Below are 15,861 nucleotides of genomic sequence, written 5' to 3'. Positions count from 1 at the left end.
CACCGGAACAACAGGTAGAATCAACGACCATGCCCTTATTAACCACCCACCTCGAACACAGTTAATTATAAATCAAACACAATTCAATGGTACAGTCACTTTTTATTAAAAACCCCGTTCAAGGAAAGTGCGACGTAGGAGTGCCCGGGTCACTCACGTATGGATTTATGTCAATTCATTTGTGAGTGCTCCCCTTGCGGCCTTCTACCTAAATTAATTAGAGTATTGTGTAACGTAATTATGACCTCCCCATATTTTGTGTATAATTCGCCACTGGAGCAGTGAACAAGTGACGAACAGTGTCCAGTGTGACTCGTATTATTCAAACTTAATTAATGTAAATTTGATAAATCTAATTCTTAGAGAGTATCTGCAAATTAGGTTAATATTTATTATTTAATGTATGAATTTAGAGCCACTTTCAATCTCTTGTTAATTTAATAATTTCCGAATAACGGAACTTTAGAAACCTTGGTGCGAGAGAACACTGAGGTCTCCCCTCGCGCCAAGGCCACGACTCGCGGACCGGGGCGGACATGCGTCCCAAGGGGAGTCCTCATCTTCTGTTTCCAGCGAAATTCACTACTGGTAATTATAGTCATTCTTCAAATCCTTTTCGCACTGAAACTCCCCGTGCGCACCCGGCCCTTTTTACGGTGTAGGGCCTAACCCAGCCGCTTAAACATAAACTCCCCTTACATAGCATTACGCGGGGCGGTGCAGCATACGGCACGGGCCGACTCCCGCCACCAATGACTCTTGGATAATTACAGAGTGCACAGGCACCGGTAAGAACGACGTAAAAACTTGTTATAAATTTAATAGCGAGCCGCGGTCCACACCTGTGGACCTGGGTATCGCCGTTGTGCAATTTTCGGGATTGGCCGCCTCCAATCGACCTCCCTCTCAACCTGGCGTGAGGATTTAGGAGTAGTGACGGTGCATCAGAGCGCCCAGTGTCAATTTAGTGTAATTTTTGTAGGGAAATTCAATGTGCATCGTGTAACTGTAAACTGCAAGTGTAAGTGTTCTATTTAATTAAACGTCCACTCCACACACTCCGTGCTTGACATGTATACTACAGTGCAAAACCGAATCTGTGTACGTTATTGTGTGAACTTCCCTAATCCAGTCAGGAATCAGCGTGCTATGCTGTGCAGGGCTCGTAACGTGTCAATAGCCAGGGATCCCTCCAACCATGATCACCGCCGAAGGTCCTAGCGGGCCATGCAGGGGCATTCGCACCCAACGACCCAACTCTTGGTTAGACACAGAGCTAGCCTGGCGCCCTCCCGGATACACTTTCATTAAAAAAACCAGCCTTCCAGCTAGGAACCATGCCGGATCTCGAACACGAGAACCCTGACGACGGCAATAATAATTCGAGTTTAGCACTCATTTAGACAATCAAGTGTTTAGTATGTATATAACTAATTATTCTTTTTTTAGAGATGGGATTAGACACAAAAACTCAACCCTAGTCTAGCTTAGCTGAGTCAAGCGAATAGCTAAAGCTTGTCGCGGCCTCGTCTCTGGTGAAGATGTGGAGACGGGGTGGACGTCGCTCGGTCGTTCGGTTGTCGTGTTTGCCCGGCGCCAGCTCTCGGGTAGAGCAGCATCACAGTCTGAGGTGGGAGTGGACCGTTCGGCCCAGTGCAGCTGACCGAGGACGTGCTGACAAGGAAGGTGCCCGTGGTCTCGCAAGGAGTTGCTAGCGAAAAGGTTGGAAGTAGGAGGGAGGGATGCCCGCGGTCTCGCAAGGAGTTGCTAGCGAAAAGGTTGGAAGTAGGAGGGAGGGATGCTCGCAGTCTCAGAAGAGTCGCTAGCAGAAAGGTTGGAAGTAGGAGAGAGGGATTTTCACGGTCTCACGAAGAGTCGCTAGCGAATGGGTAAATGAGAGAGGGAGTAAGAGAAGGGAAGCCCGCAGTCTTACAAAGAGTCGCTAGCAGAGGAGAGGGAGAAAGTGAAAGGTAAGCTAATAATCCTGCTTTTTACAAAGAGTCACTAGCAGGGAGAGGGAGAAAGTGAAAGCCAAGCCAATAATTCTGTTTTTTTCTGTGTTGGTATTTATTCTCCCAGATTGGTTGGGAGAGAGGAGAACTGTCTTTTTTTCCCTAGCCTAAATTATTCTAAATGTGTAAGGGGAGGGTCCAGGTTAGGGGAGGACCTAAGTGTGTCTCAGGCCTAAGCCTATACACTCTACCATGCTGGTTTTTAACCATGCATGACAAGGGCGCGTGCATAGTGTGCTATTGGGGTTAACTGGCCAGCCATGGCTGCAATTGACGCCATGACTGAAGCCCTTATTGGTCGCCTAGCTTAAAAGCTTGCTAATGTGACCCAGGTAAAACCTTGCATAGACACAGGGAAAACCCTGGGCCGGGTCATGCGGGGATCAATTAACATGCATTAAGCAAGCAGGTAACTACTGGACAAGAGGGAAGAAGGGTTCAGGTAAGAAGAGTTGGAGGGGCTGAAAAATCAACCATGCTGGAGTTGGGTGCTTGGGCCTTGCGGCCTGCATTTAAATGTTGGGTACTCCTGGGTTATTATTAACCAGGGGAGCATGTGCCCCCAGGGGCGGGCGACTTCACTCGTCAGCCCAGCCCAGCTGCCCAGGCAACCACAGTTAAAACAGAAGTGGGCAGACGAGCCAGTAAACTGGCTCGAACTGCGGGCCCGGGCGCACAGAGCGCAAGTCAGCCTGACATTACGTCATCTTCATCTTCCTTCTTCCAGTAAACAGCCAACTACCTTATGGTTGGTTAACTTAGGTTAACTACATTTAAATTTCATAAAATAGTTTTCACAGCTATGTTATACCTTCGAAGATAAACTCAGATACCATTTGACCGATCGCCATGATATTTGGCACTAGGAAGTGTGTGTTCATTGAGTGGTTTTTTCTCTAGGATCCATTAAAAACCCCAAGAATTCTATGCTCTATGGCCGAGGGCTTCGCGCCTTTTCAAAACAAGCTAGATATTCATCGAGGAGGAGCTTGTTTACTTTGTGCTTCTATCTAGTGATAAATAATGAACCGGAGAATTTTGAGTTTTGCTCTGACACTAACGTTTTGTTTATTAGAAAACATTGCGTGTGTGTTTTCTCATATCGGGACTCTTGATCGCCCTAACGTAGTGTTGATTTTAGCGGATGATCTTGGTTGGGGCGATGTGAAAGCCAACTGGCCGGGTGACTCGTTGACTCCCAACATTGACAAATTGATCAATAGAGGATTAACGTAAGATTTAGTGTAGCATAGGAGTTTTTGGCTTAAGGCGATTGGTGCACGGTAAAAAACGGTCACAGGCCCGAAAGCAATGAATTTTGTATCATATGATCATTAAAGAGTCTAGATGCCTATGTGGGTGACTGTTACTATGTAGGGAGGTCAGGAGCTTAGTTCCAGCTCGTCAGTGGCGAGATGGCCTTCATACGGGAAGGGTGTTGCTGGTGGTCGCTCTGCGGCCTGCCATCTAGGAGGAATTAACAGAATCTCGAAGGTTTTATCTCCCTCTCCCTCTAACACACAGCCGATACGGTTCTATCGTGCCCGGAGGAGGGGAAGGTTTAGCAGGTTTTCTCTTTCACTCATCCTTCGCCACGGGGAGGCGGAATGGATTATTTATTTGTTCGCAACTGCGCACGTCATGTGGCTGAGAGCGCACATTTCACTCAACTCACTCGTTCTCTCACACTATTTCAATAAATCTTTTCAAATCTTCAACATCAATACTTTAAACCATTGCGCTTCCTACGGATTAATTATATTTCATGCACGTGCCCGAATTCAGCTGCAAAAAAATAAAACGGGTAGTCAATTTTTTTCTTCAAAAACCTTCCGAAACACTGTGTGTTAAAAAACATTCTGAAAGCCCATTTTTCTAGATAAATGGAAATTCTAAATCACCTACGCCACAAGGAAACATTGTGCTTTAATATTATGTAAAGAAAACACCTCTTAGTTTTATAGTTATGTAAAGGTGGTGTGATATGTTTTAGATGTCGTACCATCTTATCATCCATGTAGAAGAGTTACCCGAAAAGCTAACAAGACTATTGCCATGGAAATGGAAATATGTTTAAGGAAATATTTTTCAAATGTTTGTAAACAGTAAACAACATATAAAAAATCTTATAAATGTAAAATTAAAATACAAACAACCCTATAGCAAATTTAATTTCAATATGAAAAAGTCTACAATAATGTTTACAAGAAACGAAATTGCAATAACAATACAAAAATATAGAAATTTTGTTACATTGTTAACATATATATTATTTTTAATAAAGGCAATAAAAATGGCATACTCAATATTTGGAATACAATAAATACCTTAAGCCCTACATAATTGCTGCGATATTCACAATAAATGCTTTTCTTAAATATAGTAATTAAAAAACATCGTAAATAAATTATGAACATACATATTATGGTGAAGGAAAGTGGACACTATCACACTGAAAAATCTTAGAGGGTAGTTTTCCTCATCTTATTTCTTTCTTTGCGTTTTTGGTCTTGTTCGTTAAAATATTTCATGTTCAAATACTTGATACGCCTATACGTTCTTGTCCTGACAAAACAGTATATAACTTCTTCTGGATATTTATTTTCAGTAGTTCCGCAAATAATTTTAGTCAGTGATTCAAAAATCCGCTCTTTTTTGCACAAATTGTTGCCATGAACATTATCAAAACACATTTCAGCGATCTTTATTAATTCCAAAAATTCATTAGTGGGACATTTTAAGTTACCCTTTGATTGTACATGTATCCAGCTATCGTCCTCCGAATTGAAATCCGTAGTGCCAAGGTCAGGATATTTATTTCTGAAACGATGAGCTATATAGCCAGAAACATATTTCAGCCCTTCAAGAGAAATTTCGTCACTTGAAAGGGACCTGGCCTCTAAATCTAAGTCTATTTATTCCATGTCAGCAAGATCTATTTCATTTAAAGGTGATTTCTCTTGAAATGTCTTTGTAAAATACATTTCCTTGCACAAAAGTAGTTCTGTAATTTCATTCTGATAAGCACTGTCCTGTTCCATTTCATTTGACGAAAAATCACTTACCAAACACATTTCGTCTGTCTTCTCATCCGTGTTTTTCCGTTCAGCAAAAACTGCTGCAGAATGTTTTCACAATATGTAGTTTATAATTCTGTATCTAAAGTCAATGGGCGACAGATGCGTATTTTGATGTCCCATACCTCTAATATACGGAGAGAGAAAAAACCACTCTAACACATCTTAGTTCAGTTTAACTGTTAACAAATATTTAGGTTAACAGGTCCTATACATATTTCCAAATGTTTTACTGACTGAGTTATACTGGACATTAATTAAATTGATCGCTGATATTTATACTTTTAAACGAAATTTTGGATTTATCATTTTATGTAAACTCTAATGCGTTAAAAAGTGTAACGCAACACTACACACAGGTAGTGATGTCTAGTGCACTGCCCTATGCACATTAGTTAAAAAAAAAAATAAAATGAAATATTAATTACTGATAAATAATACCTTGATGTCGTGATACAAGTAACACATGCTTATCTGATATTTATCTCAATTAGAATACGAAATAGGAAGACAAAATAATTAACTGATTTTAAGACTGATTTATTACTTACACAGTACAGTGCATTTTGAAGACAAATGGGTCTTAAGAAGCGAAAATCGTACTCGATTAAAGGATGGCATGGTGTTCGGTATATTAAGGTTTCCCTCAAAGTAACGGTTTCACAATGCTTTTAAGATATTAGTTACATCCCAACATAAGTTTAAAACATTTCTCTTAAGAGTGTGCTTCGTAGCATTAAAAGATGTGCCTTAATTATTTTGCAAATTTATCATTTGTTATGGTGACGATGTCAGGGGTTTTCGTAATTTTTTTTAAAAAATACAGTACAGTATTAGCAACTACGTTTAGAACTGTTATTTTATTCACACAGAGAAAAAAAATACAAAATGCTAAAATTTGGCGTTTGTCTTTTAATATACTATATAGGTTTGTTATTATATGTGTGTTGTAACATGCATAAAAATGTTAAATATATTCAACAATAATTGGTAATTATATATATTAAAAAACTTTTATGTACGCGACTTGAAACTATGTGAAAGGTTTTCAGTCTATAAAGGCCTATTCTATGATTTTTTTAAAATTATTAATTCTTATGCAAACAATTAATAAAATTGAAAGTTTCTTACATTGTCAGTATATGCATAGCATTACAGTTATTCCAAACAATTCTCTACCAGTGTTTACCTAAGTTTTGCATGTTACGTTGGTTCTTCTACTAATACACGTATATTACAAGAGGTTTGTAATAGATTAAATGAGGTAAGTAAGAATTCGTTTTTATAAACGTTGTGTATGAAATTATAAATTTTGAGACGTATAATAACAAAAAGAAGTGCGTTCCGAAGACATATGTCGGTAGTGTTACCCACTGAAACATTATTCCCACTTCAACTCTCTGTAAAAATAAAAGTATGGGGTTGAATGCGTCAAAAGGGGTATATAAATAAAATTTGAGGCTTCTTCCTTATTTCATACGCTGGTGTCCCCCCACTTATAATTGCAAACAAAAATTTTTCCTCAATGTTGTAATTTACTCTGCGTATTCACAAAATTTTTTGGCAGTAAATATGTATTTAATTTTTAAAAATGAAAGCATTCATGTTTCGAAAAAAATATTAAAGCGATGTGGGGAAAAATGTTTACAGATACTCCAGTAAAATTTTCAGTTTGATTGTTTTGATAGTTTCGGAGCTGTTGCGAGTTTAGTTTGGAGGATTTTTCGGCCGCGCGAGGCAATTTTGGTTCTTTTTCGTTTTCTTCCAGCGTAGAAAGCAGGGAACAAAAGCCGATACCCGGCTTCAACTCGCATCCTCTGCTGGCCTTCCCTTGTCCTCTCCAGATGTATTACTGTATATTAGCTCCATGAGCGCGACCTTGACAGAGCCTCCTCTCTCGTCATCCCTCTACACCCCATTCTTCCCCCTCCCCACCCGCAGGCTGCGGCCAGCCGGCCCGAGCTCCGCCGGACTACCTGGTTCCGACAAGCGCCGCCCTCAGCGCCACGTCGCGGGGACATTCTTCCCGGCGGCGAGAGTTTTATACGCAGCACTAGAACTGTCACTCCAGAGGGCGTGTTTTGAGTCGGATCTTATCAAAAACAAAAGGATATGAAAATATATACATAACTCAATAGTGTTCTGCCAATTATGTTTTCAATTCAATTATTTCTCTTTACTTGGCATTAATTCGATCTAAATTAGAATACTGTTCAACTATCTGGAATGACATTGGGTCGACTGATATTGAGAAACTAGAAAATTTACAAAACAAATTGTCTCAACTAATAATTCATAGAGGTTTTCCGCATCCCAAACTTATTCCTCTAGCAGACCGTAGAGCCCATTTGGACTATCTTTTTGTACATAACATTTATAACTATAAAATTAAATGTAGCTATATTCTTGAGAACACCGGATTGAGAATCCCCCAATTCAATTCTCGCCTCTTTTCTAGTTTATGTACTATTTATAACAAGAATGATCTTATTTATAGACTCGTTAAAAACTATAATAGACACAACACCAAGTCAAATTAACTGTGTACAGAGCTATGTTAAAGTATTTAATGTAATTTATATCCTCATACTAATTATAGTCAGTATTTTTTCTCTTTCACGTTTACATTATTGTACTCTATTAAATTTTATGTCTTGCTGCTTACTATCTTACCACTTTGTACTAATTATTATTTTAAGTATTATATTTGTATTTGTCCTTGTGTTGTCTGTGTGTATGGATGTCTTGTCCTTTGTTTCTTGTTTCTTTATGTATTTGTGTATATTTTGTATACGTCGTGCCCACCACTAAAGTCCCTGGACTGTTGGTGCGCATGTAACAAAAATTTAAATAATAAATAATAATAATAATAATTTTCATTTAAAGTTATTATTTAAATCGCTCCTGAAGTAGTCCAGCAGTGATCAATGGAAATTGTCAATATTAAACTGTAATTTTGACGATGAATTTTTTTTTTCTTACTTCTATAGGTGCAGAATCCTATTCGTACACTCGTTTCTTGAACTATACTTAAGTTTAACATAATTATGTGTTTTCTAAATAATTCTGGCTTGGAATAAAAATAAATGCATTTAAAATGACATAACTCAGTAAAAAAAAAGTTTATTTAAAAAATATCCTAGGTATATTATGTCTTAAAAAGAAGCATCAAAAATAAATATGTACAGTTAAATTAGTTTTGTCGTAATATTTTCCATGCACCAATCGCCTTAAGGCCTGGACTCAATTACCATACGTAGTAACCACATAGCTAGTTATAACACAACAATACCACGGACATGAACTTAGCCACATTTCTGAGTTGGTAATTGTTTATTTAAGGGGCACTCTCTCTAAACTAATATATATATATATATATGTATGTATGTGTGTGTGTTCCTTGTTTTATTATAAGATTTTGTCAAATATTCGGATATTTTCAAGAACTCATTTCCCTCGCCTGGGCGGTAATTCGGTCGACGCCATGCTTGAGTTCACATGAATGTATTTTCAGGTTAAGGGAAATAATTATAAATATTGTCTTTAGTATAAATTTAGTGACGTAAATTTATTTAGTGCTTTAATAGCATGGTTGAGACTGTTTATAACGAGAGAGATTCATGGGTAATTTTCTTATGTTTTCCTTTTTCAATAAATAAAACTATATTTCGAAACTGGTGTTTTTCAGGGTAAATATGTAGTTGGGCGGTATTTGTGAAAAAAAATGTTAAAAATCCGAAAATTCTTTTATTCCGTGCTCTTTAACTTCCTCTTTTCATTCAACCCAGCGGAGATAAAAATTAGGACCAAACGCAGTCTATTTCCTTGTTTTCATTAGTAGTGTGCAAAATACAGTTACTAAGTATTCCCAGGTTATTCCTACCCATAGGAGCTGGAACCGATCACTTACTCCTTGTTGCGCTGCCGCAGGTCCCAGCTGACCATGCTCATTTCCTCCGGCAGTCCATTTTTCAGTAGCCCTGGATAACCAGCTGTGCGTTAGCTAAGATATTAATAGCTGACTACCGCGCGGCTCTCTTCTCTCAAGTTTGAAGAAAGACTTCCTTTGGTGGCTGCCCATGGCTGTCTCCCGCTCGTTTTTCTGCTTCCACTCTTCTCTACACTGACGGCCACTGCCAGCGCTGCACTCGGCCACCTCGGGCAACACAAAACAGGGCCACCAACAGCCCAAATTTCCCCATGCACTCCTTAGACAACTATAATCCTATTTTTGGTTGCTGGCCTGGCTTGCGAATCCAAATATCTGTCTTGAAAATATTTTAAAAATACAGTGAACACAAATAAATTACAAAAGTAACACCAGTTAATCAAAACAAAATACTGAAATATATCAAATGTAACAAAAACATTGTACAATAACAACTTCAAAAAAGCTTATAAACAGGTGTGATATTTCATATGGGTCTCACACTGTTGCTGTGTACTCCGGCATGGGGTGAACCATTGTTAAATAGGCCTTTTCCTTTGACACTGCTTCCTCCCCTAACTACTCATCCCAGCATGCCCAGGGTCTGTCTGCTCTTCGTAACCCTAGGTATTTGTATCTTGAAGTCTCACCTATCACAACTCCCCTCCAGTAATATACCCTCTTAACAACATTCTTTTTCCTAGTAAATCTCAACACTTTCATCTTGCCCAAATTTATCTTTATGCCATTCCTTTCAACCAACTATTCCAGCCTATTCAAATCCTCCTGCGCAGTGGCGTAGCCAGGATTTGTGTATGGGGGGTGTTAAGAAGCATGCCCCCCCCCCCCCCCCCCCCCCCTGGGGTCCTCCCCCGGGAAAATTTGGATTTTAAGGTGTAAAATAGGGCTATTTTAGCAGTTTTCGGTACTTTAATTTAAATATTGTAATGGTAAAATTTTTATTAATTTTAATATGAAATTTGTTTGAGTGATGAATAAGAAATTAATTAAACATGGGTTTGAACCCATAAAACCCCCCCCTGGCTACGCCCCTGCTCCTGCGTACATTTCTCCTCAGCAACCCCATACACTATACAGTAGTCTGCAAAAAGTCTCACGTGCCCTTTTATTCCCTCCCCTAAATCGTTCACCATGATGGTGAAGAGCAATAGGCCGAGCACACTGCCCTTTGGCACCCTTTACGTGACACTTCTCTCCTCAGACAGAAAATACTTTTTTAAAAAAATTCCTTCAGCAAAATAAAATCTTGGTATTAGTACAGTTTTTACAAAATTATATATATTTATGTGATTCACCCAACTTAAATTTTGTCTGTCTGTCTTGGTAGCACATAACATGGCCACACAGAACTATTCCACAGAAACTTAAATATGAACTGTACTTACATGAGGAAGTGTGGAAAAATATGATCAGGGCTGCCCTGGCAAAGTATGTATAAGAATTTAAATGTGTCTGAGAAAACTTGGAAATATCAGTAAAAACTGTGAAAGGTCAGAGAAAACTATTGGTTCAAAATTTAAATTTCAAATACATCATGAAGTCTAATAAAACTACATATAAGTATATAAAAAAAATTGAAAACAATAACAATGTTTATAAAACATTGGGTGTTTATAAAACATTGGATGTTTATAAAATATTTTGAACTGTGAGAGAAATTGATTTGAAGTGAAATACAAATTGTACATATTGTAGAAAAGTAAACATACATTATAATAGCTGAACCTTTCGTATTTTGGATTGTGACTAAAAATAGTGACTAAAAAATATTGACAAAAAATTAAAATTAATTTTTAAAAGTTTTTTTTAAAATTTTTAAAGTCAGAAAAATTTTGTTCTGGAATTTCTTAGCAGCCAATGTAATTCCATTCACAAGGCCAGATGTTATATACAGTTAAACTTTGATAATCGTGTTTCTTTCATCCGTCATTGTCTATAAAATAATGTGCTAGTATTTTAAAGTAATGTAGGTTAGTATGGGTATAGTAATGTAAAATACATATTTATGTACATTACAAATCTAATGTGTATTAAAGATTATATCAATTTTTTCACAAAATTAAATAGACCATTTATTTATTATTTAATTTTAAAGGTTTTTATTTTCATTTTTATCCCAAGCCGCAGGGAAATCATGTTACTGTAAATATGTACAGATTTCTATCAACCATCTGTTCGGATATCCCTATAGCCCTGGTCTGGATACTGATGGTTAATCAGAGTTTTGCTGTATTTTTAGAATTATTTTTTTCATTTGGTTTGTGAATCTCAACCTGTAGTCGAGTGTTTTGCTTTTTAGAAAATATATACACACACACACATGAATTACTATTAAAACTAATTTTAAATACAGTAGAACCTCGCATATCCGAACTTCCCACAACCGACTCCTCCCGATATCCGACCTAGTGTCCGACTGTCGGTGATTCACACGCGCTTCCGGTTGGTGAGCCTGTTAGGCTTGAAGGAGTGACTCATCTACGATATGCTTTGTTTTCGTATCAAAAACTGTCAGTTCAGCCGTGAATCTTGATGTGTAATGTGCTCTGACTATAATCTTGTACAGTTCTGTGTTTGTTAACGTCAATACTGTTTGTGTTTTTCCCCATTATTTATTCACGACTACAGAATTTAAAGTGTGCAATACGTAGTGCTTTACGTGTGTGACAATGGCAACTCAAAAACGTAAACGTGTTTGTGTTTCTCTGCAAAAAAAACTTGAGATTTTACAACGATTGGACCATGGAGAGTCTGTTATTAAATTAGCTTCTGAGTTGGGTGTAGGGGTGACTATGATAAAATATTGGAAAAAAACCCGTAAAGATCTGGAAACGTACTCAACAACAGTTGAGACAGAAGATGCCTTAAAAAGTAGAAAAATGTTGAAAAAACCAAAACTTGAACTTGTCGATGAAGCATTATGGGTTTGGTTTTGTCAGGAAAGGCGCAAGGGAATACCATTGTCAGGCCCCATCGTAAAGGAAAAAGCCATAAAATTGCATGAAAAGCTGGGAGGTGATCTAGAAAAATTTAGCGCTAGCGAAGGGTGGCTACATAAATGGAAGTTGCGTCATGGCATACAACATCTTATTATTGCGGGGGAAAAACTCTCAGCTGATGATAATGCTGCTACAGAATTTGTAGCAACATTTGAGAAGTTGGTCACAGAACAGAAACTTGTACCCGAACAAGTGTACAATGTAGATGAAACAGATCTAAATTACAAAATGCTTCCAAAAACCACTCTAGCTGCTAAAAATGAACCTGTGTTAGGAATAAAGCTGGCTAAAGACAGGCTCACAATTGCAACTTGTAGCAATGCCACGGGAAGTCACAAAATGCCGCTGTTCGTCATAGGAAAATCTAAGAAACCAAGAGCATTCAAAAATCTAAACATGGCAACACTTCCAGTTTTCTATCGGAATCAATCATCTGCTTGGATGGATGGCGATTTATTTAAGGAGTGGTTTTTTGGCGAATTTGTCCCCGCAGTAAAAAAACATTTAAAGTCTAAAAACTTACCTGCTCGTGCTATTTTGCTGTTAGATAACGCTCCTAGTCACCCCTCTGAATGTGAATTAAATAAAGGAAACATCAAGGCTTTATTTTTACCGCCCCATGTTACACCTTTAATACAACCTATGGATCAGGGTGTCATCGAGTTGTTAAAGAGAAGATACAGAAGAAAATATGTCGGCTCTCTGCTGGACAAAACAGAAGAAGGAGGTAACCTTTTTGAGGCGATGAAAAGTTTCAACATAAAAGACGCAATCTACACCGTTGCTGCAGCCTGGGACGAAATTAATCAAACTACCCTTCAGAAGGCTTGGAAAAAGATTTGGCCATCATTGAAACAAGAAGAACCTGAGACAGAAGCATAAGTTGAGACAGACAACACAGAAGTATTACAAAATTTACAAGTGTTTCAGCATGATCTCCAGATGAATGATGTAGAAGAGTGGTTTGTTGAAGCTGATGTTTCGGAAGACACCAATGAAGAACTAAATGACGACGAAATTATCGCTGTTGTGCAGAACAAAGCCGTGGAAGAAGATATCGACTCGGATGAAGACGAAACCACCGGTGACAACGTAGTGAGTCATTCTGCTGCTAAGGACGCCTTCGAAGTTGCGCTGAAATACATTGAGCAACATCCAAATGCAAACCCAATGGACGTATTGTGGGCAAAAAAGTGGAGGGACACTTCTGCAAAGTCAAGATTGACAAAATTAAAACAAAAGTCCATTACTGAATTCTTTAAATAAGGTATGCTTAGATTTTATTGATCTCATTTAATTTAAAAACAGTAAATGTTTGAAATATATACAGCAACATTTTTATAAGTACATACTTTACAATAAAGTTGTATTACAGTACGATATAGCTGTTTTTCTATCTGAGAAAGTCTTTTTTTTTGCTCCTCCCGATATCCGACCTTTTGGCCGTTCCGACCATGGCCTGGTCCCGTCGTGGTCGGATATGCGAGGTTCTACTGTATATGTTTAGGAAAAAACTTCCCTACCTTATTAAAATATAGTACAATTCAAAATATGAGATTTATTAAAAAAGTGTTCATATAAGAATGGTGTAACTTAAGTCTTTGTTATATAAAGTAAATATTAGTATACAGTAAAACCGATTTTTTGATTACACTAGCTCAATTTAATCACATTTTTCTACATATACACCGGTGCAACATTGTTGCTAACAAATTTTGGTGACAAAAATGCGAAACAGCAACTGTAAATGTTAACAACATTCATGTTGGTAACAAATATTCATCTTCCTATCTGTGAATGGTAAACATCAAAGAAATGTTAAAACAAATGTTGGCGACATTGTTATACACAACACAACCTGCAGACGAATGGGTCCCCTTTTGGTAGGGGAGGATGCAAGAGGACGGGTGTGTGCGGGCAGGTGCCCCAAAGGCAATAAACACCAGAATCAGGAAAATAGAAAATAGAAATAGTGAAAATTACTTTATATTTTTACTGTCAATAAGGCTGATGCAACCACATAGCAAGAATAACAGTCGGGGAACCCACATAACGTTTCCTTTCCTCAATAGCATACATATAAGTTTACAATAATCTTTGCAATCGATTAACAACGGGGACAAGGAAAATTATCGTCCTCATATAATAAAATCGCCACAAAATACAATAGGCGAATGTGATACCCAAAAACATATAATTAAAACAATTCAATGAAACAATCCACGCGCGGGTCGTGCTACCCCCTCGGATCGCGGCCGCACGGTCAAACAACGCCACTCAGCCCACTGAGATCCCAAACTAAATTAAAATAAAAACAAGCGACTCAGGTCTGACAAAACCGTCCACGACCGTGAGCGGATTCTCCGTGGCAGGCGGGGAACATGGCGGAAGGCCGGACAGAGACAGCAAAAATTAGAAGCATGGTCAACTTGCCATGACGGCCCCAAGGCCCAATCAAATAGGGGCGATCCGGAGTGCACGGTGCTTCTCAAGCCAAGAACAAAATACAGCTTAAATTTAGATAGTGGCAGCCAAATAATCCATACTAATGAAAAGATTTACATGAGAAGGCACCATTTATCTTTAACTCATAACCCACGGCCACCATGCGGACAGCACAATCAAGTCAAGTACACTACCGGTAACGAAGAGACATCACGAGAAGCAGCAGTTGCGACCGCATCCGAGGAAGGTAGCTGGCGAACGACCCCACGAGAGCACCAAGAGCTGAGCACGGCACAAACTACGTGGCGGCGCCACCATCGCTAAGAAATCGCGAGAGGGGGGGGGGAAAAGACGTCACAGCAGACGGGTAGAAAAAGGAGGCAAGGGAAGGGGAAATGGGAAGCCAGGAACGAGCGCGCGCGCGGCATTCGAAGTACTGAAGGGACAATCAGTTCACTTCACACTGACCTGCACTTATTCGTCTATATAGAGTGGATGGTATTTACTTAAATAGAAATGTATAGGAATTTGGTAGTTTGTACTTTGCTTTCTTATTTTTCTTTGAATGTTGTTAACCATAAACACAAAATCAAAACTAGATATTCTCGTGAAATTCTTATAACTAACTGTCATCTTCTTTCATGCACACAAAATCCACAGTCATCACAGTTTAGATCTCGCAATAAATCTCGTCTAGAATGCTGTCTGTGACTGTAGAGAAGGACGAACCCAAAATCGACTTTGATGTACGTGAATGCCACGGCTGCAAGAAGCACATATTCTTCAAACAAAATCCTGAGCTCGACTTTGGGCAACAATGTTTAAACTTTTTTAATAGCTTTGTTGTCAACACTTGTTGCCAATATTCGTACAATTTGTTGGCTGCAAAGTTGTGAACTGTTGCCAGCGATGTTCCACTGGTGTAAACGCTTCTTTAGCTTAAAAAAAAATGCCTTCATTACATTACTAGCTTTGCACTTAAGATTTTGGCTAGGAACCATGCGGTAGTCTCAGCTTCGTGGGATGTGTGTTGCAGGATGACAGACTTCCACGCGGGAGCGTCTGTCTGCTCACCTTCGCGAGCCGCCCTGCTGACGGGACGGCTGGGGCTGCGGACAGGTGTTGTAAGGAACTTTGTGCCCGAGTCAGTTGGTGGCATTCCAACCAGTGAGACAACTCTGGGTGAAGTTCTTCAGGGTGCAGGGTACAGGACTGCCATGTTAGGTGAGGCTTGCTTCAAGTGTGCAGTTTTTTTTTTACTTAATCAAGGGTGTTTAATTACACCTTTACCTTCTCCATAGATTTATGCCGATAGCCCTGGGGGTTGTCGGGTCAGTTATTATTACTGTTGTCTGTCGACCATGTGGAAGGGCATGTTA

General features: G+C 38.8%; 1 protein-coding gene across 2 annotated transcripts in view; it reads left to right on the top strand.

Annotated features, from left to right (window-relative positions):
* The first annotated feature begins 2,945 nt into the window (after positions 1–2,945).
* LOC134530986 (arylsulfatase G-like) overlaps positions 2,946–15,861 on the top strand; it is a 46,249-nt gene continuing 33,333 nt past the window's right edge. Inside the window, exons 1-2 of one of the 2 annotated variants that reach the window (XM_063366391.1) lie at positions 2,946–3,244; positions 15,519–15,706. In XM_063366391.1, the coding sequence (XP_063222461.1) occupies positions 3,036–3,244; positions 15,519–15,706 (397 nt within the window). In that variant the 5' untranslated portion in view covers positions 2,946–3,035. Of the gene's footprint in view, positions 3,245–15,498; positions 15,707–15,861 lie in introns of those variants that run through there. The other variant, XM_063366392.1, reaches the window with a different exon arrangement.

The sequence above is a fragment of the Bacillus rossius genome, chromosome 3 (genome assembly GCF_032445375.1).
Source record: "Bacillus rossius redtenbacheri isolate Brsri chromosome 3, Brsri_v3, whole genome shotgun sequence".
Lineage (NCBI taxonomy): Eukaryota > Metazoa > Arthropoda > Insecta > Phasmatodea > Bacillidae > Bacillus > Bacillus rossius.
Note: the sequence above shows the minus strand (reverse complement) of the source record. Positions and strands in the feature narration are given on the sequence as shown.